General features: G+C 48.4%; 1 protein-coding gene and 1 long non-coding RNA gene across 2 annotated transcripts in view; one reads left to right on the plus strand and one right to left on the minus strand.

Moving 5' to 3' along the window:
• Window positions 1-25,919, minus strand: part of LOC140424765 (obscurin-like) — a 1,044,598-nt gene that overhangs the window by 897,602 nt on the left and 121,077 nt on the right. The window contains 2 exon segments of the mRNA XM_072508149.1: window positions 9,027-9,302; window positions 25,560-25,835. Coding sequence (XP_072364250.1) covers window positions 9,027-9,302; window positions 25,560-25,835 — 552 coding nt within the window.
• Window positions 24,127-25,919, plus strand: part of LOC140424767 (uncharacterized) — a 39,161-nt gene continuing 37,368 nt past the window's right edge. Inside the window, exon 1 of the long non-coding RNA XR_011947683.1 lies at window positions 24,127-24,174. This is a non-coding gene — a long non-coding RNA (uncharacterized lncRNA). The remainder of the gene's footprint in view (window positions 24,175-25,919) is intronic.

Consider the following 25,919-nt stretch of genomic DNA (forward strand, 5'->3'; position numbering starts at 1 on the left):
GGGCTGGTAAGACATCACGGCTTAGTAGGGCACTGTTGCAGAGGAAAATACAAGCTTCTGAATTTGCTGCAATACTACTGGTCAGTCAATGTGGAGGAGTTGAGGCAATGGTAGGAAAAAGGGGGATGGGGTTGGACTTGGTATGGGTGGAGAAGCACTCCTGCAAGGGGTCAAATCTGAGAGCAATGTTAACGGCCCCCCTCCCGTTTGCCCCAGGAAAGTACTCCAATAGCCCGGTGGTGGTCTCTTTGATAAAGACTTGGAACCAGCTAAGGAAGCACTTTTAAGTTTGGACGGGTTCGGTGCTGGCCTGGTTGTGTGGGAGCCACAGGTTTGCACCCGGTAGGATGGATGGGGTGCATGAAAGGTGGCGAAGGGTAGGAGTAAGACGAGGGAGGGACCTGTTTCTAGAAGAGCAGTTTGGGAATGGGCAGAGTTTTGCAAGAAATTTGAGTTGCCATGGGGAAGTGAGTTCCAATAATTACAGGTGTGGGATTTTGTACAGAAAGAACCGCCCGTGTTCACTTTGTTACCAGAATAAACACGCCTGGAAAGCTGCTGGTTCCAAATGAGCGGGGAGACGGGAGGATTGCGGATATTTATGGATGGCTGAGAAAGAAAGAGACGACATTAGTGGACAGGATTGAGGGCAAATGCGATGAGGAGCTGGAGATCGAGCTAGGATGAGGGATATGGAGTGACATGCTGCGCCGGGTTAACGCGACCTTCTCACGCGTGAGGTTCAGTCTCATACAATTTAAGGTGGTGCACATAGGTGGGGGAACATACAGGAATTTTGGAGCCTGGAGAAGATTAATTTGCCCTAAGGCGATCTGAGGAATGGTTCTGCATGCGATGGTTTCCATTCTTATGCATGTTTAAGGAACTGCTTGTCACCAGTGATTTGTTATGTTCTAGGTGTAACATAAGCGGCTTCCTTGTGGTGCACTTGACAAAGGAAGGTCCAGACGTGGAGATAACTTCAACACGTTTATTAAACTATTTACACTTCTATTACTCGGGTTCGACACTACTGCTAATCCTACTATAGCTACCCAGACTGACTAACCAGTTGCTGCAATCCACGTGGTGGGAGTGATATTGAATCAACCCTGTGTCTCTACTCACTGACTGTCTCCACTGGAAAGAGGCAGATCATGTGTGCGGTGTCCTTTATATATGGGTTGGTGTAATGCCTCCTGTGGTGGTGTCACCTCTGTGTGTATCGTGAATGTCCATTGGTCGTGTCCTATCTAACTGATTGAGTGTGTGTGTGTGATGTTTTTGGTGCTCCCTCTAGTGTCTAGCTAGCCGACATGCATTTACATTGATGCACATCACCACATCCCCCCTTTTTTATATGTTACATACTTTCAGGGGGTTAGATAGGGTGGACAGTGAGAGCCTTCTCCCGCGGATGGAAATGGCTGGCACGAGGGGACATAGCTTTAAACTGAGGGGTAATAGATATAGGACAGAGGTCAGAGGTAGGTTCTTTACGCAAAGAGTAGTGAGGCCGTGGAATGCCCTACCTGCTACAGTAGTGAACTCGCCAACATTGAGGGCATTTAAAAGTTTATTGGATAAACATATGGATGATAATGGCAGAGTGTAGGTTAGATGGCTTTTGTTTCGGTACAACATCGTGGGCCGAAGGGCCTGTACTGCGCTGTATCGTTCTATGTTCTATGTTCTGTACACTTTAAGAAAATTGAACAAAAAACAGGTAGATAGGTTAAGGTATATCAAGTCATGGGAACAGTGATTAAACAATAAGTCCAAATCATTTGTGTGAGTCCAAAAACCATCAATCATCATGGTCAAATGTCTCTCTTGATTATGAACGCCATCAATGTCCCTGTGCCACAGGAACCAAGAAGTGGTCAAATCACTTCGCTGTCTGATTTGGAGTCCCTTTCTTTTTTCGATGTTTGTGATGGTGCTGTCGGATGGCATCTTGTAGCTGATAAGGTGTAGACGTTGAAGAGGTACCAGCAACAGTACCATTCGAGGTCATGGATGTGCCATATGTTGAAGTTGGATAAGACTGTACACACTGGTTCTGGTCACATACAGTGCGGGAAGGGTGATCCTGCCGAGAACCATTGAAGCTTGTCGAATTGGAAACAGAATTGCTGCTCGCATAAGTACCTGGTGATGGTGTGAAACTAGAACCTTGCATCTGATAGGAATATGCCGCCTGGCCAGGCTGGGTGTAGCAAATCCTGGGCTATAACTAAGGCATCCAGTCTGTAGTGCAGATTGCGCTTGCGGTAGTCCTATTTGGTCTTGATTCCATTAGTGGGCAATCCGTAGTGCTGGCCTGTTTGAGAATATGCTGCATAGACTGCTGGCTGCTGCGTGCCTGAATACTGGGTTGAATACTATCATTGGCTGCACTGCTGGTGTGGAATAAATGTGTGGATATAGCTGTGGTGAATATTGGTGGATTCCTCTTGGACTGTAGCCGCTGCTTGTTATTACTGACCCAGTGTAACTGTTAAGTGATCCATCTCCTGTCGCTGTGGCATCTGCTGTCACCCTGAGCATGCCATCACTGAGGTTGCGACACTCCCTGTCTGGAGTAAAGTCCGGCTTACGTGAATCAGAGTCGGCGTTTGGTTCCTCCCCATCTGGAGTCTGGTCTGTTTTAACTGAGTCAGTGTTGGTTTGTTGATGCTCCCGTCCGGAGTCTTAGCAGGTTCACTGGAGTCAGCTGAGATTTCTTGAAGCTGCACGTCTGGAGTCGGAAAATGCAGGAATGCATTGACTTGTGGAGAGGTTCGAGCGAATGAGGGTGGAGGTATCGTGGTGTCACCGGAGTCACCAGTGGTCTCAGAGTGATCGTCGAGTGCCTCTGTACACACTAGCTGAGGTCTGTCACTTTGCACATCTTGCATGGGAAGTGGGATGCTGTCGTCACTCGTCTCACATACCGTGCGTAGAGCCTCAGTAGCTGCTTGTTGTTCACTTGGGTTGGGTAAATTGTCAGAGTCTTCATCTGGTGGCGCAACCAATGTGGGTAGACTGTCATAGTCTTCTTGCTGTTTACTTGAGCATGGCAGACTTGCATCATCTGCCGCTAGTTGGTCAGAGGAGGTTGCTAGACCCTCATGGTCTTGTTCCTGCAAGGACTGTGCGTCGGAGTCTTGCGTTGCTTCTATCATGGATGCTGTCCACGAGCTCGCTGTGGAGGCTTGTGACACTGGAGCCACTTCTTGTTCATGCAAGGACTGCGGTGTGGAGTCTTGCGTGTCTTCTTTCGTAGAGCCGGGAACCCTGAGCGGTGCGTGGACCACACTCTGTGTGGCAGCAGGCCGCTCTCTGCGGGCTTGTACCGCTCTCTGTCTCTTGGTTTCAGGCTGCAGCATCATCCTGCACTCACGAGTTGGGATGTCATATCTGCTGGGCTGAAGATCCTCAAATCCGAAGAATTCGTCGTCGGGGTCGTCAATGTGCAACACGTCTAGTTGCAGTTCGGATTTGGTACTGGGGTAGCCTCCCAAGGTGAAAGGTTCGTCTGTGTCGTTGTCTTCTAGGACCATATCATCACTGTTTGCGTCGGAGCTGGCATTGGGCTCGCGAGGTACAGAGAAAACGTAAAGGTCGGTATCGAAGTATTCAAGGTCGGAATCATCGGTTTGGGCGTAGGTAACTGCTTGTTGCAGGGTTCTTCGGAGGTTAATTTCATTTCCTGGTTCAATTTGAGGCATTGTGCTGTCATCCCAGGTGAAGGAAGGTTGTTTTACGGCTTCAAAAGATTTTTTTCTTTGATTTGGGACATTTCCCCTTTAAATGGGCGTGGTCCGGGGCCTCCGCCGTCATGACGCGCGTGACGTAACGTGTAGGAAACGATTGCGCATGCGCAGATTGCTGTTGCTTTACTTTGGGCCTTGTTCTCATTTGCGCATGCGCGCCTTCTCGTGCATGCGCAATAGGACCTTCCCGTTCTGTGCGCTTCTCGCGCAACTGCAGTCCCTTTAGAAAGATGGCCGCCGATCAAAATTGTTCTCTGCTCCGGGAGCTGGGCCTCGTGGTGAGTACTGGCGCTTCTCTTACCTTTTCTTGCTGGTTGGAGTGTGTTTTCCTCACAGTATTTGCCGAATTTTTCCAGGACTGCCTGGAAGTCGCTCCTGTTTTGCCCCTTGGAGAACTTGAATTTTTTAAAGATTTCTTCTGCTCTGGCACCGGCGATGGTAAGGAGAAGCTCTGTCTTTTCAGCATCGGCCACGTCTTCTAGTTCGGCTGCTACCAGGAAGATGTCAAACATTTGCCGGAATAACCGCCACGGCGATCGCCGTGGCACTGGAGCTGCTGCGGAACCCGGATCTCGAACATCTTGCCTGGGTATCGTTGCTGGTTGTCACTGTACGCTGAGGTATGGCTATATGGATTGAAACAGTTCAGTCCTGGTACCATGATTTGTTATGTTCTAGGTGTAACGTAAGTGGCTTCCTTGTGGTGCACTTGACAAAGGAAGGTTCAGATGTGGAGATAACTTCAACACGTTTATTAAACTATTTTCACTTCTATTACTCGGGTTCGACACTACTGCTAATTCTACTACTGGGTTGCTGCTGCGGAAATCCAAAAGGAAATGGATAAAGAGTGGGTGGACGGGGATGGTATGCGACGCTGGGGGAGCGAGTGGAAGCGCGGAGGCGGGATATGGGACTGGCCTAGAGAAGGTAATGGCTAGTTGACACGGGAGGGGGGCAGGTAGCCCCCTAGTGAGGCTGATCACGTGGAACGTGAGAGGCCTGAACGGACCGATAAAAAGGGCCCGAGTGCTCGCGCATTTGAAAGGACTAAGGGCAGACGTGGTTATGCTCCAAGAGACGCACCTAAAGGTGGCGGACCAAGTTAGGTTAAGGAAAGGATGGGTGGGACAGGTGTTCCACTCAGGACTAGACGCAAAGAACAGAGGGGTGGCCATATTGGTGGGGAAACGGGTAGCATTTGAAGCAAAGAACATTGTAGCAGATAGCGGAGGTAGATATGTAATGGTGAGTGGAAGGCTGGAGGGAATGGAGGTCGTGTTGGTTAATGTATATGCCCCGAACTGGGACGATGCGGGATTTATGAGACGGATGCTGGGGCGTATACCGGACCTGGAGGTAGGAAACTTGATTTTAGGAGGGGACTTTAATACTGTGCTGGACCCGGGGCTAGATAGATCCAGCTCAAAGACCGGAAGAAGGCCGGCAGCGGCCAAGGTGCTTAAGGGGTTTATGGACCAAATGGGGGGAGTGGATCCATGGCGATTTCTTAGACCTAGGGCTAGGGAGTTCTCCTTCTTCTCCCATGTCCATAAAGTGTACTCCCAGATAGATTTTTTTGTTTTGGGAAGGTCGTTGATCTCTAGGGTGGAAGAAGCTGAGTATTCAGCCATAGCGGTTTCGGACCATGCCCCACATTGGGTGGACCTGGAATTAGGAGAGGAAAGGGAGCAGAGAGCACTCTGGCGATTAGATGTGGGATTGATGGCGGATGAGGGAGTGTGTGCAAGAGTGCGGGGGTGTATCTAGAGATACCTGGAGGTCAATGACGACGGCGAGGTCCCTGTGGGAGTGGTATGGGAAGCACTAAAAGCGGTGGTCAGAGGAGAGCTGATCTCCATTGGGGCCCACAAAAGGAAAACAGAGGCCAAGGAAAGGGAAAGATTACTGGGGGAGATTTTAAGGGTGGATAGGGAATTTGCAGAGACCCCGGAGGAGGGACTGTACAGGGAGAGGAGACGACTCCAGACGGAGTTTGACCTTCTGACCACCAGAAAGGCGGAGGTGCTGTGGAGGAAGGCACAGGGGAGGAGGTATGAATATGGGGAAAAGGCTAGTCGCCTGCTGGCTCATCAATTGCGAAAGAGGACAGCAGCGAGGGAGATAGGAGGAATTAGAGACGAAAAGGGAGACACGGTGCGAAGAGCAGGAAAGATAAATGAGGTGTTCAAGACCTTTTATGAGGGACTGTATAGGTCTCAACCCCCAGAGGGAGAGGAGGGGATGCGGCAGTTCCTGGATCAATTGAGGTTCCCGAGGGTGGAGGAGCAGGAGGTGGTAGGCCTGGGGGCACCGAGTGGGGTGGACGAGGTTATTAAGGGACTGGGGAGCATGCAAGCAGGGAAGGCTCCGGGACCAGATGGGTTCCCGGTGGAATTTTACAGAAAATATGTGGACTTGTTGGCCCCGTTGATGGTGAGGACGTTCAATGAGGCCAGGGAAGGAGGGACTTTACCCCCGACAATGTCGGAGGCGACGATATCGCTAATTTTGAAGAGGGATAAAGATCCGTTCCAGTGCGGGTCCTATAGACCTATTTCATTATTGAACGTGGACGCCAAATTGCTGGCAAAGGTACTGGCATCGAGGATAGAGGACTGTGTCCCGGGGGTGGTGCACGAAGACCAGACAGGGTTTGTAAAAGGGAGACAACTGAATGTGAACGTGCGACGACTATTAGGGGTGATGATGATGCCCCCAGTGGAGGGGGAGGCAGAGATAGTGGCGGCAATAGATGCAGAGAAGGAATTTGATAGGGTGGAGTGGGAGTATTTATGGGAAGTGTTAAGGAGGTTTGGGTTCGGGAACGGGTTTATTAGCTGGGTCAAACTTCTTTATGGGGCCCCAACGGCAAGTGTAGTTACGGGTCGACAAAGATCGGAGTATTTCCGACTATATAGGGGAACAAGACAGGGATGCCCGCTGTCTCCATTGTTGATCGCGTTGGCAATTGAACCTCTGGCCATGGCGTTGAGAGACTCCAGGAAATGGAGAGGGGTGATTAGAGGGGGAGAGGAACACCGAGTCTCGCTAGACGCAGATGACCTATTGTTATACCTGTCGGACCCAGCGGGGGGGGATGATAGAGGTTATGCGAATGTTGAGGGAGTTCGGGGATTTTTCGGGGTATAGGCTAAACATGGGGAAGAGTGAATTATTTGTGATACATCCAGGGGACCAGAGTAGAGAGATAGAAGGCCTGCCTCTAAGGAAAGTGGAAAGAAACTTCCGATACCTGGGGATTCAGATCGCTAGGAGCTGGGGAACCTTGCACAGACTTAATCTGACACGGCTGGTAGAACAAATGGAGGAGGACTTCAAGAGGTGGGACATGCAGCCTCTGTCGCTGGCGGGCAGGGTGCAGGCAATTAAGATGATGGTCCTCCCGAGGTTCTTATTTGTATTTCAATGTCTCCCTATACTAATCACTAAGACCTTTTTCAATAAAATAGACAGGAGCATCACGAGCTTCGTGTGGGCAGGGACAGTTCCGAGAGTAAGGAGGGGGTTCCTTCAGCGTAGCAGGGACAGAGGAGGACTGGCACTACCGAACTTGGGCGATTACTATTGGGCCGCCAATGTGGCAATGATACGTAAATGGATGACGGAGGGTGAAGGAGCGGCGTGGAAAAGACTGGAGAGAAAGTCCTGTAAAGGGACGAGTTTAGAGGCGCTGGTGACGGCACCGCTACCGTTCTCACCAAAAAGGTTTACCACGAACCCGGTGGTGGCGGCAACATTGAATATCTGGGGACAGTGGAGGCGACAGAGAGGGGTGCGGGGAGCCCTGGTGGGGTCCCCAATCAGGAACAACCATAGGTTCGCCCCAGGAAGAATGGATGGAGGATTTCAGAGCTGGCACCAGTTGGGAATTAGGAGGGTGGGAGATTTATTTATAGATGGGACTTTTGCGAGCTTGGGAGCATTGGAGGAAAAGTATAAGTTGCCCCGGGGAAACTTCCTGAGATATATGCAGGTGAGGGCGTTTACCAGACAACAGGTGAGGGAATTTCCGCTGCTCCCGACACAGGGGACTCAGGACAGAGTGCTTTCAGGGGTGTGGGTCGGAGAGGGCAAGGTGTCAGAGATATACCGAGAGATGAGGGAAGAGGGGGAGGAGTCGGTGGGCGAACTAAAAGGAAAGTGGGAAGAGGAGCTAGGGGAGGAGATTGAGGAAAGTAAGTGGGCTGATGCCCTAAGCAGGGTAAACTCCTCTTCCTCATGCGCCAGGCTCAGCCTGATTCAATTCAAGGTGCTACATAGAGCACACATAACGGGGGCAAGATTGAGCAGGTTCTTTGGAGTGGAGGACAAATGTGGGAGGTGCGGCGGAAGCCCGGCAAACCACGCACATATGTTTTGGGCGTGCCCGGCACTGGAGGGGTATTGGAAGGGAGTGACGGGAGTGATTTCGAAGGTGGTGAAGGCCCGGGTCAAACCAGGCTGGGGGCTAGCTCTATTTGGAGTTGCGGATGAGCCGGGAGTGCAGGAGGCGAAAGAGGCCGACGTTGTGGCCTTTGCGTCCCTAGTAGCCCAGCGTAGGATCCTACTCATGTGGAAGGAGGCGAAACCCCCCGGACTGGAGGCCTGGGTAAACGATATGGCGGGGTTCATTAAACTGGAGCAGATAAATTTTGCCCTGAGGGGATCGGCTCAAGGGTTCACCAGGCAGTGGCAGCCATTTCTACCTAGGGGAATGTTAGAGGGAAGACAGATGACCAGCAGCAGCAACCCAGGGGGGAGGGGGCGGGGGGGGGGGGGGGCGGTTTAGTTTAGTTTATGTCAAACGATTATGGGGTTTAGTTATTTGTGTATTGTTAAAATTTCTTCACTGTTACGTTTGCTTTGTAAGAGGGAAAAAATTGTTGTTTGGAAAACATTTTCAATAAAATATATATATATTTTTTAAATAAATAAGTATATCTTTGACACTAATTAATCATAATAATTAGTCCTTATACATGAATAGCTAAGTGCAGCTGAAGGGCAATTGCTGTCGGTCTCGTTATAGTGACTATTAACAGTAAAAAGGATAATATTTCTTTTGTGGCCTATGACAATAGCAGCTATGCAGTTGAACAGAAAATTTACAATAAAAGCATGTTGAGATGAACCATTAATTAGAACAAATACTTCAAGCATTGGATGAAGTTTAAATTGCTTCTTCATAAAGAGAATTCATTAAAATTACTATTTTGAATGCAACATCTATACTTCCCCAATGTTATTTGATTTTATTTGTCTTACCTTTAACAGTAACACTCATAGCAATCTCATCCGCTTTTGTTTTAAATACATATTCACCAGTTTCTCCAGATTTGGCGTTGTGAAGGACTAATCTTCGTGTTGTACCTTCTGATTCGACACTTACTGCTTTGCTCAGCTTTACTTCTTGTCCTTTTTTGTACCATTTCCCTTCAACAGTAGATTGAGACACGTCACAAACAAGGACTACCTTCTCTCCCACACTCGCTGTATACTCTGTTTGTGTTGTGGATTTCTTCATGATAGTTGCAGCTGGTTCTGCAAAAGAAAAAGAAATAGTAACAATGTTGAAGAAAACCATAACCAGTATGTTTCAACGCACATAATAAAACTAGATCAACTAGAAATGATTAATGTCGGCACTGAACCTGTGAATGAGTCTTCTATAATCCTGCTCTAATGAATAAGTTTGAAATTATTACTTTCATACTACAAAATCTGTCTGTGTTATGACAGCATCATTTCCATCAGAGCCATTCGGTAACCATTCTGTGATATTGGCAAAAGGGAAGCTTGAACAGAAAAATAAATCCTTCACTTAAACAGAGAATGTAGATGAACTCCCTTTCTTTCGGTACTCATTTTTAGGCGTCCCGCTGCATCCGTTTTCTGGTGCAACGCACCTCTGCCGGCAGCGGGATCGTCTGTCCCAGCAGCCGGCCAATGGGATTTCCCATTGTGGGCACCCCCACAGAGTCAGGAAATCCGCGGCAGTGTGTGCAATGCCGGTGAAGTGGAGGATCCCGCCGACGGAGAATCCCGCCCCAGATTTTTATTTTGCTTCCAGGTTTTTATAAACGGAATTCAATTTCTCAAACTGTTATGATGTGAAATGAATCCTAGATTATTCATCTCGGCCTCTAGTTTACTCTTTCAGTAACATAATCACTGTGCTACTGTACCTTACCTATACTCCTTCAAAAATCTATATGCAGGGATTATATTTCCTTTAGCAATATACACCATTAAAAAATCCACTACATCTTAAAGAAATCTACTAAATTTCTCAAACAGGATTTATATTTCACAAATCCAGGCAGCCTCTCCCTAATGTTAAATAAAAACAGAAAATGCTGGAAATAGTTAGCAGGTGAGGAAGCATCTGTGAAGAGAAAAACAGTTATCCCTTCATTAGAATTTCTGATGAAATGTCCAACTTGAAATATAGATATCGGACACGATATAACCACCGGGTTGTACCCGGCGCGGAATTGGGCACGCCAGTTAAATAACGGGAAAAGCCAAAATCAAGATTTGCGTTTGCTATCTAACCAGCCTGCTCCCAATGGTGAGTTCCGGATCCTGCCCAAATATGGCAGGCATCTCATTAACCCTCATTTGCATTAATTTCCATCTCATTAACGATATTGCCGTTGAATGCAGCGGCCTGCCGGGAATTAACCATCTCCCCAGCCAGAAATCACGCAGGCGTCATTTAGTACTCCTTTTTAAAAATGTGAAACTAGCGCAATGGCTGCTATGGGTAGCTGAGGAGGCGTATAGCAATTTCCATTTTCCGGCATGCAACTTAAGGGAGCAGCTGCCCCACTGCTCAGGGAGGGCAGGCAGATGTCTCAGGGAAGTTTGGCGCGGTCAGGGGTCTGAAGGGTTCCATCTCAGGGATTGCCCCTGGGCTGGAGGGTGAGGGTTTTTTCGCCTGTGAGGCCTTCAAGCTATCTTAAAATATTGTGGATACCCATATCAGAGGCAAATACAGCTGCTGCCTGTCTGTCCTACGAAACACATCCAGGACAGAGCCCTGCTCTTGGTTCAATGATGACGGTCACTTTAATTTCCTTTACCTGTGAGAAGACTCAAGCTTCACAGCTGAAGGCTATTGTGAATGAGGAATTGGCGTTATGTTGTGAGAGCACTTCCCAGCTGAAGGTTGTGTTTGGCGCTTGCTCGTGTTGGTGACTTGCAAATTGTTAAGACGTTTTAGTTGCTGTGAAATGAAGTCTAAAGTTCTTGTTCCTTTTCACCAAACACCATTTATTTCACTTCCACAGCCTCTGCACAAAACTCTTAACAACACACCACCTGACAGAAGCCACCTGAAGCCCCTTTACATATCAGTGTCAATTAATGGATACTTAACATAAATGAGACAACTAATTCCAATGTCTCTTAACCCATTACTTAACAGTCTCCCCTTCCTTGGAGAAAAAAATTAATTAGGTGAAAACAAAATTTCAAGAAACTCAAAAACACAAACATGATGTCCCCCACCCTTTTTTTTTGTTTGGACGAGAAAGAAAAAAACAGCCACAGAAACAAGCGCCCTTCATTAACAATATCCAAAAGTTTCTGTGAACTCGCCCCTCTTTTCGTAAAACAGTCTGACAGTTGATAGCTCCTGCCGACCCATTTAATTTTGTTATTTCCCCTCTGTCCAACATCTGCTTTAAACTTGCGATGTCTATCCGTAACCTCGTTTCATTGACACTTTTTGTAGAGTGCACATTTTCCCACAGGGATTTATTGTCAATGTGACAGTCAATAGGTATATTACCCAAATCCCCTAATCCCAAAATTTCTGTCAATATCATACTTATATAAAAAGCCATATCCACCGCCTCTACAAGGCTTAACGTCTCAGCAGCCAAAGTGCTTTTTACCACTCTCCTTATTTTCTTTGTTTCCCACACAAGTGGGCAACATTTACCATTGTTCCCCAAAAGGAAAATTATAAAATCTCCTGCGCTTGAAACCCCATCACATAAATTTGCGTAGGACGCATCACTATAAACTATGAATTTCAAGTGCCTAAGGTCACCTAAAACCGGGAACTTCAAAACACACTCCTGCATTTTTAGTTTGGCCAACGCTTTATTTGCTCTTATTATGTCTTCCACTTTGGGATCATTCATTTTTGTACTCAACTCTAAGACATCAAAACTCACGTCCGGTCTAGTCTGTCTACCTAACCAGTTCAGTTGCCCAATTAAACTTCGCAGTTGCTCTTTTTCTATCTTTGAAACCATTGCGTCTTTTTGTGAAACTCGGCCACGACTAATTGCTATTGGAGTGATGCTTTCCAAATAAGATTGCTGACGTAAAGTTGCCCCTAACTTAGTCTGTGCAATTTCCAGTCCAATATATTTAAATACACCGGAAGCCTGACTTCCAACCCTGAATTCTTTCCTCAAACCAGAGATTACAATAGCTTCAAAATCACTAGTCCCACCCCACAGAAAATCATCGACATGCATCATAAAAATGCCAGAAAGATTTCCTTTATAGTGCCAGTAAAACATTGGAGGATCTGCTTTCAACTGGCAACAGCCTAACTTTAACAAAACTGACCTTACCGAAAAATACCAGACTCTAGATGCATCATTTAATCCATATACACATTTGTTCAACTTCCAGAGTACCACTTCTGTGTTAGCTACTTCTTTAGGAGGACGGAGAAAAATGTCTCTCTGGAGCTGATGCCCCTGCAAAAAGGCAGCTTTTAGATCTATAGATTTGCATTCCCATGCCTTTGTGGCTAATAGAGCCAAGAAGATCTTTAAAATAACCTTTCCTGCTATAGGTGAATCTACCCTTAAATCCTGATCTTCTACGTTTTCTTCAAATCCCCTTGCCAGGAGTCTGGCCTTTGCCTTATGAGTTCCATCCGGAAGAACCTTTTCCGTGCAAATCCGTCTGTGGGATAGAGCTCTTTGTCCCCTATCCGGTACTTCCGTTAATACCCCAAATTCATTCCAACTATGCAATTCTTGCTGTTTAGCTTCTTTAATAACTTTTTCATCTAATTTATACCAAAGTCTCACGTGCATGTGGGCTTCTACTCCTATTAGTATTTGTAGTCTTACTCATGTTCCGAGATCTTGACAAACTACGTCCCCTCTCCCGCCTGGTATCTCGTTCTGTACTGCTACTGCTTGATCTTTCCCTTCTGCTGTGGGATGTCCTTTCAATAGTTCTCGACCTTTTCCTGCGGACCTGTTCACTATCCGATGTACTATCTGAAGGTGAGTAAATTTGCAGGTGACATTAAAGTCGGTGGAGTTGTGGACAGTGCGGAAGGATGATACAAGTTACAGAGGGACATAGATAAGCTGCAGTGCTGGGCTGAGAGGTGGCAAATGGAGTTTAATGCAGAAAAGTGTGAGGTGATTCATTTTGGAAGGAATAACAGGAAGACAGAGTACTGGGCTAATGGTAAGATTCTTGGCAGTGTGGATGTGCAGAGAGATCTCGGTGTCCATGTACATAGATCCCTGAAAGTTGCCACTCAGGGTGAGAGGGTTGTTAAGAAGGCGTACGGTGTGTTAGCTTTTATTGGTAGAGGGATTGAGTTTCAGAGCCATGAGGTCATGTTGCAGCTGTACAAAACTCTGTGTGGCCGCATTTGGAGTATTGCGTGCAATTCTGGTCGCCGCATTATAGGAAGGATGTGGAAGCATTGGAAAGGGTGCAGAGGAGATTTACCAGAATGTTGCCTGGTATGGAGGGAAGATCTTATGAGGAAAGGCTGAGGGACTTGAGGCTGTTTTCATTGGGGCAGCACGGAAGCCTTGTGGATAGCACAATTGCTTCACAGCTCCAGGGTCCCAGGTTCGATTCCGGCTTGGGTCACTGTCTGTGCGGAGTCTGCACATCCTCCCTGTGTGTGCGTGGGTTTCCTCCGGGTGCTCCGGTTTCCTCCCACAGTCCAAAGATGTGCAGGTTAGGTGGATTGGCCATGATATATTGCCCTTAGTGTCCAAAATTGCCCTTAGTGTTGGGTGGGGTTACTGGGTTATGGGGATAGGGTGGCGGTGTTGACCTTAGGTAGGGTGCTCTTTCCAAGAGCCGGTGCAGACTCGATGGGCCGAATGGCCTCCTTCTGCACTGTAAATTCTATGAATAATCTATTAGAGAGAAGAAGGTTAAGAGGTGACTTAATTGAGGCATACAAGATGATCAGAGGATTGGATAGGGTGGACAGTGAGAGCCTTTTTCCTCAGATGGTGATGTCTAGCACGAGGGGACATAGCTTTAAATTGAGGGGTGATAGATATAAGACAGATGTCAGAGGTAGGTTCTTTACTCAGAGAGTAGTAAGGGTGTGGGATGCCCTGCCTGCAACAGTAGTGGACTTGCCAACATTAAGGGTATTCAAATGGTCATTGGATAGACATATGGATAAGGGAATAGTGTAGATGGGCTTTAGAGTGGTTTCACAGGTCGGCGCAACATCGAGGGCCGAAGGGCCTGTACTGCGCTGTAATGTTCTATGTTCTATTGTCTTGACTCCTTCCCCTGAATGCTGTCCATTCAACCAATGTTTATACTTTCCAGTGGCCTTCCCTGCTCTACTAATAACAGTTGCATCCTTCCATTGACTAGACCCTTCAGGCAAGTATGTCACTTCTGTACCAACTTTTGGCAGTTGCCCTTTCGGAAAAATGGCCTGTTCTAATTCACCAGAAGTGTTGTGTTCCTCCACAGAAACCCTGTCTATATCAGTTAATTGGTCCTCATAGTTCTGTAACACATGCGTACCAGATGACTGCCCCTTTACATATCAGTGTCAATTAATGGATACTTAACATAAAGGAGACAACTAATTGCAATGTCTCATAACCCATTACATAACGCAAATGCCTGGAGGTTGCTATAGCTGTGAGTTTGTTGGCTGCTTGCTGCTGCCTTTTCTGCTTGCCTGCTGCCTCTTCTCCTAGGGCTTACTTGCTGCTTTCTGGGTGGAGGGAAGGAAGAAAGAAGGTAGTTGCCTTTTGGCCTCTTTTACCTGGGGTGCGACGAGGGGAGGATTTTGGCGGACCTTCTACTGGGCTGAGGATGCAGGCTTCCTCGAGCAGTCAGTGGATGTTTCTGAAGGCCTGTTTTGTGTATTGATTGTGTATTCTGTTCTGGACTTGTGGGTCGCCTGTTCAGCCCCCTGTGTTCCTGTTGGCCATAAGACCATAAGACATAGGAGCAGAATTAGGCCACTCGGCCCATCGAGTCTGCTCCGCTATTCAATCATGGTTGATATTTTCTCATCCCCATTCTCCTGCCTTCTCCCCATAATGCCTGATTCCCTTATTAATCAAGAACCTATCTATCTCTGTCTTAAAGACACGCAGTGATTTGGCCTCCACAGCCTTTTGTGGCAAAGATTTCCACAGATTCACCACCCTCTGGCTGAAGAAATTCCTCCTCATCTCTGTTTTAAAGGATCGTCCGTTTAGTCTGAGATGGTGTCCTCCGGTTCTAGTTTCTCCTACAAGTGGAAGCATCCTCTCCAGTCCACTCTATCCAGGCCTCGCAGTATCTTGTAAGTTTCAATAAGATCCCCCCTCATCCTTCTAAACTCCAACGAGTACAGACCCAGAGTCCTCAACCGTTCCTCAGACGACAAGTTCTTCATTCCAGGGATCATTCTTGTGAACCTCCTCTGTCCCGGTCCTTGGACAGGGTGGTGATGGTAGATCAGACGCTGATACTGCAGGAGAGGCGGGGCGGTGCAGCCCGGGGGTTGAGCCAGGGCACTTTCATGGACTAACGGTGACTTTTTACATTCAGTGGCCATCTGCTGCACCCGTTGTGGGTGTTCCGTGGTTTCCTTTTGCAATGTGTTTGATCTATGTTTATCGGGGGTAGGGGGAGCAATTGTATGATGGATTCCATGTAACTGCTGATTATCGTTTTGCCAGTTGCAGCTCCTCCTGCCTCTGTGGCCAGGGAGCCGCTGGAAGATGCTGCCAGTGCTGGAGAGGGAAAGTGGTTTTCGCTCTCTCTCTCCCCCCCCCCCCCCCCCCCCCCCCCCCCCACACCTCCCGCTATGCTCCAGAGACCTTCTAATGATTGGCAACCAAGCGGCGTTCCACTGATACAGGCCCCGAGTTGCCCAGGGAGAACCGGTGGATGTTGTTTAATAAGACTTTCAGGAAGCTTTCAACAAGGTCTCACATAGCAGATTACTGTGTAAAGTTAAAGCGCATGGGTTTAATAATAATCTTTATTTGTGTCATAAAGTAGGCTTACATTAACACTGCAATGAAGTTACTGTGAATATGGGTAGTGTCGTGAGGTGGATAAAAAACTGGTTAACAGACAGGAAGCAAAAAGTTGGAATAAATGATTTTTTTTCTGATTGGCAGACAGTGACTAGTGGGATACCGCAGGAATCTTTGCCCAACTGTCCACATTATATATTAATGATTTGGACGAGGGAATTAAATTTGCAGATGATACAAAGTTGGGTGGGAGGGTGAGCTGTGAGGAGGATGCAGAAATGTTTCAGCGGGATTTGGAGAGGCTGAGTGGTCACATGCATGGCAGATACAGTATAATGTGGATAAATGAGAGGTTATCCGCTTCAGTAGCAAAAATAGGAAGGCAGATTATTATTTGAATGGGTGTAAATTGAGAGGTGGATACTCAGCGAGACCTTGGTGTCGTTGTGCATCAGTCGCTGAAAGTAAGCGCGCAGCTAAAGAAGACAATTGGTATGTTGGCCTTCATAGCGAGAGGATTTGAATATAGGAATAGAGATGTTTTACTGCAATTCTATAGGGCATTTGTGAGGCCACACTTGGAGTATTGTGTGTCGTTTTGGTGTCCTTATCTGAGGAAGGTGTTTTAACTGTGGAGGGAGTGCAGCGAAAGTTTATCAGCCTGATTCCTAGGATGGCGGGACTGTCGTATGAGGGGAGACTAAATCGATTAGGATTATATACATTGGAGTTTAAAAGAGTGGGAGGGGATCCCATAGAAACATTAAAAATTCTAACGGGATTAGACAGGGTAGTTTCAGAAAGAATGTTCCCGATGGTGGGGGAGTCCAGAACTAGTTTGAGGATAAGGGGTAAACCTTTTCGGACTGAGGTGAGGAGAAATTTCTTCACCCAGACATTGGTGGATCTATGGAATTCGCTACAGAAAGTAGTTGAGGCCAAAACGTTGTGAAATTTCAAGAAGGAATTAGATATAGCTCTTGGGACTAAAGGGATCGGGGATATGGGGGGGAAGACAGGATCAGGGTATTGAATTTACTGATCAACCATGATCATAATGAATGTCACAGCAGGCTCGGAGATTCGAATGGCCTCCTCTTGCTTCTATTTTCTATGTTTCTTAGCACCCTCCTGCCGATGTAGGTCTGATGCTGGGATCTTCGTTGTCTTCCTGCCTGTTTTGTGTTTTCCTTCGGTGGTCGCCAGTATTTGGTTTTGTTTATAATGTGCCGGGCCTGCTCTGAACTAAACTGTGCCCCTCTTGGGAGGGGTGGAATGGTTTTCTCTCTCTCTCTCTCTCTCGTCTAAAATCTCATTGTGTTTGTGGCTTGCTGCTGCTAGCAGCTGCAGATGCCTGGAGGCTGCTGTTGCTGTTTCCTTCCTTTTCTGTAGCTGAAAAGGAGAATTTTTGTTTAAGATACCTGGGTCCAGGGACACCACTCAGGGCGACGTGTGAGTCCAGAAGCAATCCGGTTTGAAGCAAGAATACGCTGCAGGACCTGGTGCTCGACACTGATCCAACTGCGCTTCCTGATGACGCCATTGAAGAAATGCTTTCACAGATTGCTGATGCTTTTGTTGCTGGTGTGGTGAGTGTTGCGTGTAACTGGCACATCACTGTGGGTTAAATACGCTGGCAGTCAAGGATGTTTAACTGCACCTTGAGCACCAGTGGAATCTGTGGATTCCAGGATTTGGTTCCGGTGAGATTGGGCCATGTTGGGGGGGGGCTGCACAGCTGCGACACTTGGATGGAGCATGGCACTGATACATGGAAGACATTGATGGACAGATCATTTATATAACAAAGGTCTGGACATGATAACACATTCTCAGGCTTATCCTCCATTTCCGTTGAGGAACCTGCGAAGGGTGGTACCATGTGTTTGATTTTTGGGGGTGGAAAATGAGCTGATGTAACTTTGAATTGGTAGCAATATGGAACGGTGACATCTCCTTGTTGTTTAATGGTTACTGTCATATGACTTCCGGTGGCAGCCATGGAGGAGTAGGTCGCACATTTGATAGCTCCCGCCTATGACGGACTTTTGGACCTTTTTCCCCTGTTTCTTTCCGGATTTTATTGGATAAATCGGTGAAGAGTGAGACAGTGAGGAGAAATCCCCCTCCAGTGTATGGCGAATTGGACCAGAAGTGGCCGTGTGAGAAGACAAAATTCCACACGGAAGACGCGAGCAGAGCTGGCAATGCGGGAAAGCATGGCGGAACAGCAGAGCCGCAGGGAGATGGCAGTGGTCGACTGAGCAGCTGGTGAAGTTTTTTGAAGGTTGCCTCGCCAAGCTTAAGAAGGAGACGCTGGGCCCGATCAAGGCTTCGATTGATCAGGTGGTGTAGAATCAAGAAACCCACAGACGTGCGATCCAGGAGGTGGAGAAAAAGGTGTCCGAGCACGAGGAATGCCTAACCGTGCTGGAGACCATGGTGGAGATGATGAATGACCGCCAGAAAAGAATGCAGGAGAAGCTGGTGCACCTGGAGAACAGGTCCAGGAGGCAGAATCTGAGAATCGTCGGCCTCCCTGAAGGCAGTGAGGGATCGGGTGCGAGGGCCTATGTGACGAACATGCTGGAGAAGTTGATGGGGGCTGAGGCGTTCCCTCGGCCCCTGGAAGTGGATAGAGTGCACAAAGCCCTCGCGAAGAAGGCCCGAGCGAACGAGCCGCCGAGGGCGATGGTGGTACGTTTGCACCGATTCCTGGACAAGGAACATGTTCTGCGGTGGGCCAAGAAAGAACGGAGCAGCAAGTGGTAGAGTTGTGAGCTGCGCATTTATCAAGACCTTGCATGTGGATTTGGCCAAGAGGCGAGCTGGGTTCAATCGGGCAAAAACAGCCCTCTTTAAGAAGAGGGTGAAGTTCGGGATGTTGTACCCAGCCCGTCTGTGGATCACATATGAGGAACGGGATTTGTATTTCGAAACACCATACGATGTATCGACTTTCAACAAGGAAAAAAGACTGCAGGTGAATTAAAGACACTGAATCCTTGGAGAGTATTGTAGTGGGGATTTATTGATAATCACTTTTGTGCTGGTTTGAATAAGTAGTGTTATGTGCAATAAGGGGCTGTTTCGATGGCTAAAGTTAACTTTGTCTTACTGGGAGCTGGTTGGAGGGGGATAGTTTCTGTGGCTGTTTTTCCACTGTTTCTTCTGATGTTTGTTTACTGGGGAATGTGATGCTTTGAATACGTTTGATCAAGTGGAAGGAGAGGGGAGAGAACAATGGGGAGACAGACTGGTGCCATGGGTGGGAGCTATCAAGTCAGCTTGGGTCAGCTGCTCTGACTTGGAATTTATGAGGTGGGTGTTAGGTAAGATCCCAGACTTCGCGTCACATACGTTGATCATGGGGGGAGATTTTAATACAGTCATTGATCCGGAATTGGACCGGTAAAAAGTCAGGACAGGGAGCGGTTTATGGAACAGATGGGGGGAGTAGACCCGTGGAGGTTTGCACGGCCAAGGGCAAAGGACTTTTTCTTTTTCTCCCATGTCCACAAGGTATACTCTCGCATCGATTTTGTTGTTCTGAGCAGGGCTCTAATGCCGGGGGTGGGGGATACTGAGTACTCGGCAATCGCAGTGTCGGATCGTGCCCCACATTAGGTGGATCTACGGGTTAGTTTGGAGAGAGGACAATGCCCGCTATAGAGGCTGGATGTGGGGTTGTTAGCGGACAAAGCGATCTGTGGGCAGGTGATCAAGACCATCCAAAACTACTTGGAAACAAATGATACATAGAACATAGAATGCAGAAGGAGGCCATTTGGCCCATCGAGTCTGCACCGACCGACTTAAACCCTCACTTCCACCCTATCCCCGTAACCCAATAACCCCTCCTAACCTTTTTTGGTGACTAAGGGCAATTTATCATGGCCAATCCACCTAACCTGCACGTCTTTGGACTGTGGGAGGAATTCAGAGCACCCGGAGGAAACCCCACAGACACGGGGAGAACATGCAGACTCCACACAGACAGTGACCCAGCGGGGAATCAAACCTGGGACCCTTGCGCTGTGAAGCCACAGTGCTATCCACTTGTGCTACCGTGCTGCCCACACGGTACGGGAGAGGTCTCTGAAGCAACGGTTTGGGAAGCTTTGAAGGCAGTGGTCAGAGGGGAATTAATCTCGATACGGGCCCACAGAGAAAAGGCGGAATGGGCTGAGAGGGATAGGGTCGTTGAGGAGAAACTCCAGGTGGACAGGAGATACTTGGAGGCCCCGGACGCAGGGCTACTGAGGGAGCGGCAGAGGTTACAGGCGGAGTTTGGGCTGTTGATTCCAGGGAAAGCGGTGGAACAGCTGAGGAAGGCAAGGGGGGCGATTTATGAGTTTGGGGAAAAGGCTAGAAAAATGTTATCACACCAGCTCAGAAAAAGTAAAGAGAGTAAAGAGGAATACGGTCCTGGACCCAGTGGGGGTGAATGAGGTGTTTAAGGACTTTTATAGCAAATTATATGAGTCGGAACCCCCGGCTGGGGTGGAGGGGATGAGGCAGCTTTTGGGTCAGCTTAGGTTCCAGAGGGTGGTGAGGATCTGGGGGAAGGGCTGGGAGCACCAATTGAAATGGAGGAAATAGTTGAGGGGCTGGAGGGCATGCAGTCGGGCAAGGCCCCGGGGCCTGACGGCTACCCGGTGGAATTCTATAAGAGGTTTTCAGAGATATTGAGCCCACTGCTGGTGAGGACATTTAGTGAAGCAAGAGAGAAGGGAGTCCTCCCCGCAACAATGTCACAGGCCTCAATTTTATTGATCCTGAAACGGGAGAAGGATCCAGAGCAATGCGGGTCATACAGGCCAATTTCTCTACTGAATGTGGACGCCAAACCGCTGGCTAAGATACTGGCCACAAGGATAGACGATTGTGTCCCGGGGGTGATAGGGGGAGACCAGACGGGATTTGTAAAGGGCAGGAAACTCAAGGCCAATGTCCGAAGGCTTTTAAATGTTATTATGATGCCCTCAGAAGGAGGGGAGATGGAGGTGGTCATAGTGATGGATGCGGAGAAGGCTTTTGATCAGGTGGAGTGGGATTACCTGTGGGAGGCGCTGGGAAGGTTTGGGTTTGGTGAGGGCTTCATTGACTGGGTGCGGTTGCTCTATCAGGCACCAGTAGCAAGTGTGCGTACGAACCGGGTGAGGTTGGGGTATTTTAAACTACACCGAGGGACGAGGCAAGGGTGCCCCCTCTCCTCGTTACTGTTTGCTCTGGCCATAGAGCCATTGGCCATGGCGTTAGAGACTCTAGGAACTGGAAAGGGCTGGTGCGGTGGGGGTGGAGCACCGGGTCTCGCTTTACGCAGATGGCCTGCTCTTGTATATTGCAGACCAGTTGGAGGGGAAGGGGGAAGTTATGCGGATCCTCGGGGAATTTGGTAATATTTCAGGGTATAAATTGAACATGGGGAAAAGCGAGATGTTCACGATCCAGGCAAGAGGGCAGGAGAAGAGACTGGGAGAGCTGCCGTTTAGGATGGTACGAAGGAGCTTTCGATATCTGGGAATCCAGGTGGCCCAGGAATGGGAGGCACTGCACAAGTTAAATCTATCCCGGCTCGTAGAACAAATGAAAGAGGACTTTAAGAGATGGGACATGCTCCCGCTATCACTGGCGGGGAGGGTACAGACTGTGAAAATGACGGTCCTCCCCAGATTTCTGTATGTCTTTCAGTGCCTCCCCATCTTCATCCCGAGGGCCTTTTTCAAGCGGGTGAATAAGGTTATTTGGGGCTTTGTGTGGGCTGGTAAAACCCCGCGAGTGAAGAAAGTGTTGCTGGAGCGTAGTCGGGGGGACGGTGGGTTAGCGCTGCCGAACTTCTGCAATTACTACTGGGCGGCAAATATAGCCATGATTAGAAAGTGGGTAGTGGGGGAGGGGTCAGTGTGGGAGCGGATGGAGGCGGCGTCATGTAAAGACACAAGTTTGGGAGCACTGATAACGGCACCTCTTCCCTTCTCGCCGGCCCGATAATCCATAAGTCCGGTGGTGGCGGCTCTGAGAATCTGGGGGCAGTGGAGGAGATATAACAGAGTGGAGGGAGCATCGGTTTGGACCCCGATTTATAATAACCATCGGTTTGTACCGGGGTAGGCTGGATGATGGATTCCGAAGATGGCAAAGGGCAAGAATTAGGAGGATGGGGGATCTATTTATAGACGGGAGCTTCCCCAGCTTGAAAGCCTTGGAGGATAAATTTGAATTGCCAGCAGGGAACGGGTTTAGGTAATTGCAGGTGCAGCCTTCCCGCTGCTGATGCCATAGGGGATACAGGACAGAGTAGACTCCAGTACCTGGGTGGGAGAGGGGAAGGTATCAGATATTTACCAGGAACTTTTGAATGCGGATGAAACTCCGGTGGAGAAGCTTAAGGGCAAGTGGGAGGACGAGCTAGGAGGAGAGATAGAGGCGGGTCTGTGGGCGGATGCCCTAAGCAGGGTTAATACATCCTCATCGTGTGCCAGGCTTAGCCTGATACAATTCAAGGTAGTCCACCGGGCACACATAACGGGTGGCCCGGATGAGCAAGTTTTTTTGGGTAGAGGACAGGTGTGCGAGGTGCGCGGGAAGCCCAGCAAATCATGTCCACATGTTTTGGGCATGCCCGAAGCTTAGAGGGTTTTGGCAGGGTTTCGCTAAGGCAATGTCCAAGGTACTCAAAACATGGGTGGTGTCGAGTCCGGAGGTGGCGATCTTTGGAGTGTCGGAAGAGCCGGGAGTTCAGGGGGCGAAAGAGGCCGACGTCTTGGCCTTTGCCTCCCTGGTAGCCCGGAGACGGATCTTATTAATGTGGAGGGACTTGAAGCCCCGAGTGTAGAGACCTGGGTTAGTGGCATGGCTGGGTTTCTCAGTCTCGAGAAAATAAAGTTCGCCTTAAGAGGGTCAATGGTTGGGTTCACCCGGAGGTGGGGTTCGTCAACTTTCTCGGGGAATATTAAAATGTCAGCAAATGCAGAATTCCAAAGTGTGTGTGTGTGTGGGGGGGGGGGGGGGGGGGGGGGGGAGTGGGCCGGACTGTTGTTTTGTGGTTTGGGGGGGGGGGCGGGGGGGCTGGACTGTTGTTTTGTGGTTGGGGTGTGTGAAGATTGTGATGGGGGTGGAAATGTTTATTGTACCATGTTCATGTTGCTGTTATTGTTATTATTATAGAAACTTGCAAATATCCTAATAAAAATATTTATTTTTAAAAAATGGCGACTGTGATATTTGCAATATTATGTCATTGATTTTCAAATCTTTGTTACTGTTGACCTTTTAATAAACAATGTGGGTGCACGTGCCGTGTCTCAGATGATGATTATTGCATCGCATTTCAATCAAACTTTGAAGTTAGGACAGTTTGCCTGAACTCTAGAAGTGTCATGCACCACAGAGGCATCAGCCAACAATCAAACATCAAGAGCTGGGCTTCAGCACTGGGAATATCCTCGCGATTATATGATAAGTGTGTGGATTAGGGAGGGGACCCGAGGACGGTCTCCCTATTGTTCCCGGCAGGAATCTAGGGTCCAGGGGATCCTGATGTGGCCAAGATGAGGGTGCAGAGCGAGGTTTTCCAGCTGATTATGTCTGTCAGTCCTGCAGAGGCTGCCCTCATGGTGCTGGTGGAAGCCCACGCAGTCAGAAGCTGGAGAAGGCAGCAGCAGCGTCACCATAGGCTGTAAGAGGCATCCCATGTGCAGGGAGCCACCACACACCCTGAAGACCCGGCCGCCCATCAGGCCGAGGAAGAATCCAAAGCAAGACGCCAGCGACGGCCTATGGTATAGAGGCATTGCTGTTCTTTCGGGGAGATGACGGACAGCATGTGCCACAGGAGGCTCCCTGTCAACAAAGAGACAGTGCGGCACCTGTGCTACGTTCTCATGGATGTGGCATCCCGTGGAGGAAGAGGAGACCCACTCCTGGTGGCCATGAAGGTCACCGCAGCCCTGAACCTCTGTGCAACCGGTTCATTCCAGGGCTCCAGCGGGGACTTGCACGACATGTCCCAGGTTACGGCCCACAGTGCAGTCCGTGAGGTCACAGATGGCCTTTATGCCTGGGCATCAGACTATATCAACTTTGAGTTGGACCACGCCCACCAAGATGGTTATTCTCACTTGAAGCAAGGAGATTTAGGGCAGATTTGATTTGCAGGATTATGCCAGGTGTAGGTAAGGTAGGCAAAAAAAAAGCTTCTCACATTAGCTGACAATACAAGGACTAGAAGGCACAGATTTTAGGTTTTCAACAAGGGGATGTGAGGGAGGACCTTTTTACTCCGCGATTCATAGTGCCATGGAAACAGAGGAAAAAATGATTTTGAAAGGAAATTGGTTGGGGGCGTGAAGGAATTAAACATGTGGGCTTGTGGGATTAAAGCTGGGTAATGGGATGAGTGAATTGCTCCACAGAGAGCCAAATGGTCTCCTTAATATGGTTGAGTTTTATGCTGGAAGTGGTGGTTTTGCCCCTTTGCATAAAAGACAGGGGTGAACCCTCTTCTACTTGGCTAGCATGCCCTGTGACTTTAAATGGGCTTTCAACTGGCTTGAGGAGGGGCACCTGCCCTTCACTAGGAGGAATTCCCACCACAAATCAGTTGGGGTCTGGCAGCTCTCATGTCCCAGCAGAACCACTGGAAATGGTGACCACTGCAGAGAAGCTGAGAGGAAGCATTCAATGTTGAAGCCAGGATGTAGGGTGAGTCTAGGGTCCTGGCAGGGATGGGCTGGCAGGCTTGGATGAGCAAGGCAAATGGGGGGGGGGGGGTTCACCTTGGAGGGAGGCCCCTGTAACATCATTTGATTCCAACTCACATCAGTTCATCTGCTGTTAAACTCATCCATGTCTTTGTTACCCCTATTCCAACACACTCCTGTCCAGCCTCCAGCATTCTACCATCTGTAAAGTTGAGGTCACCCAAAACTCCACTGTTTGTGCACCAGTTCCCATTTACTTATAACACCATGTGAACTAAGCTTCATTGGCACCGTAAGCAAAGCCGCAATTTTAATATTGAGTCAGAGACGAGAATTTAACAGGGGCAGAATGACAGGATGGGGGGAGGAGATATAAAATTGGATGCCAGGCCAGCTGCACCGTTCCTGTCGCCTAGCCACCCCTGCACACACTCAATGCAATTTTACCAGCGCCAAGGGAGGTCTCCGGTGGGTACAGGATGCCCATCAAGGAGGCAACCCCCGAACTAGCCCGGCACCAAGGCTTGCCAGGTCTTGCAGGTAGCTAGGAGATTTCACATGAGCCTCTCCAGCCACAGGTGGTAGAAGAGGCCTTTAAGTGCCAGTTAAGGGTCTTAATTGACCCATCGCACCTCTTTCCTCCTTCATCCTTTAAAATGTTCCTCAAAACTTACCTCTTTGACCAAGCTTTTGGTCATCTGCTGTAATATCTGCTGAGGTGTCAAATTATGTTTGAAAACACCTCGAAGAAGAACTTTGAAGCACATTACCACATTGGAGGTGTTTTATAAATGCAGGTTGCTGCTATCATATTAGTTTGTCACTGTCACTAAAGCAACAATCAAGTTTACTTTTACCTTTGATCTTAACTTGGAATGTTAGATTGTCATCATTAGACGTGCAGGTGTAGTTTCCTTGGTCGCTCTGCTGCACTTTTCTGATGACAAGTTTGCGTTGTGTTCCCTGAGAGATGATGGTTATCCTCTGGTCCTGCTTAACCTCTTTTTGATCCTTTTTCCATACGACCACAGCATTATCTGGTGACACCTCACAAGACAGTTCCAAACTTTCTGAGGCGACTGCTATCACTTCTGGAGGAGTTTTTGGCTTGTTTATGAACTTCACACATGCATCTGCAAATAAGAAATATATTTTCATTACATCTTATACCTTAAATCAAACGGACTGGAAATCGCAACAGGTACTAATATTTAATT

The sequence above is a fragment of the Scyliorhinus torazame genome, chromosome 6 (genome assembly GCF_047496885.1).
Source record: "Scyliorhinus torazame isolate Kashiwa2021f chromosome 6, sScyTor2.1, whole genome shotgun sequence".
NCBI lineage: Eukaryota > Metazoa > Chordata > Chondrichthyes > Carcharhiniformes > Scyliorhinidae > Scyliorhinus > Scyliorhinus torazame.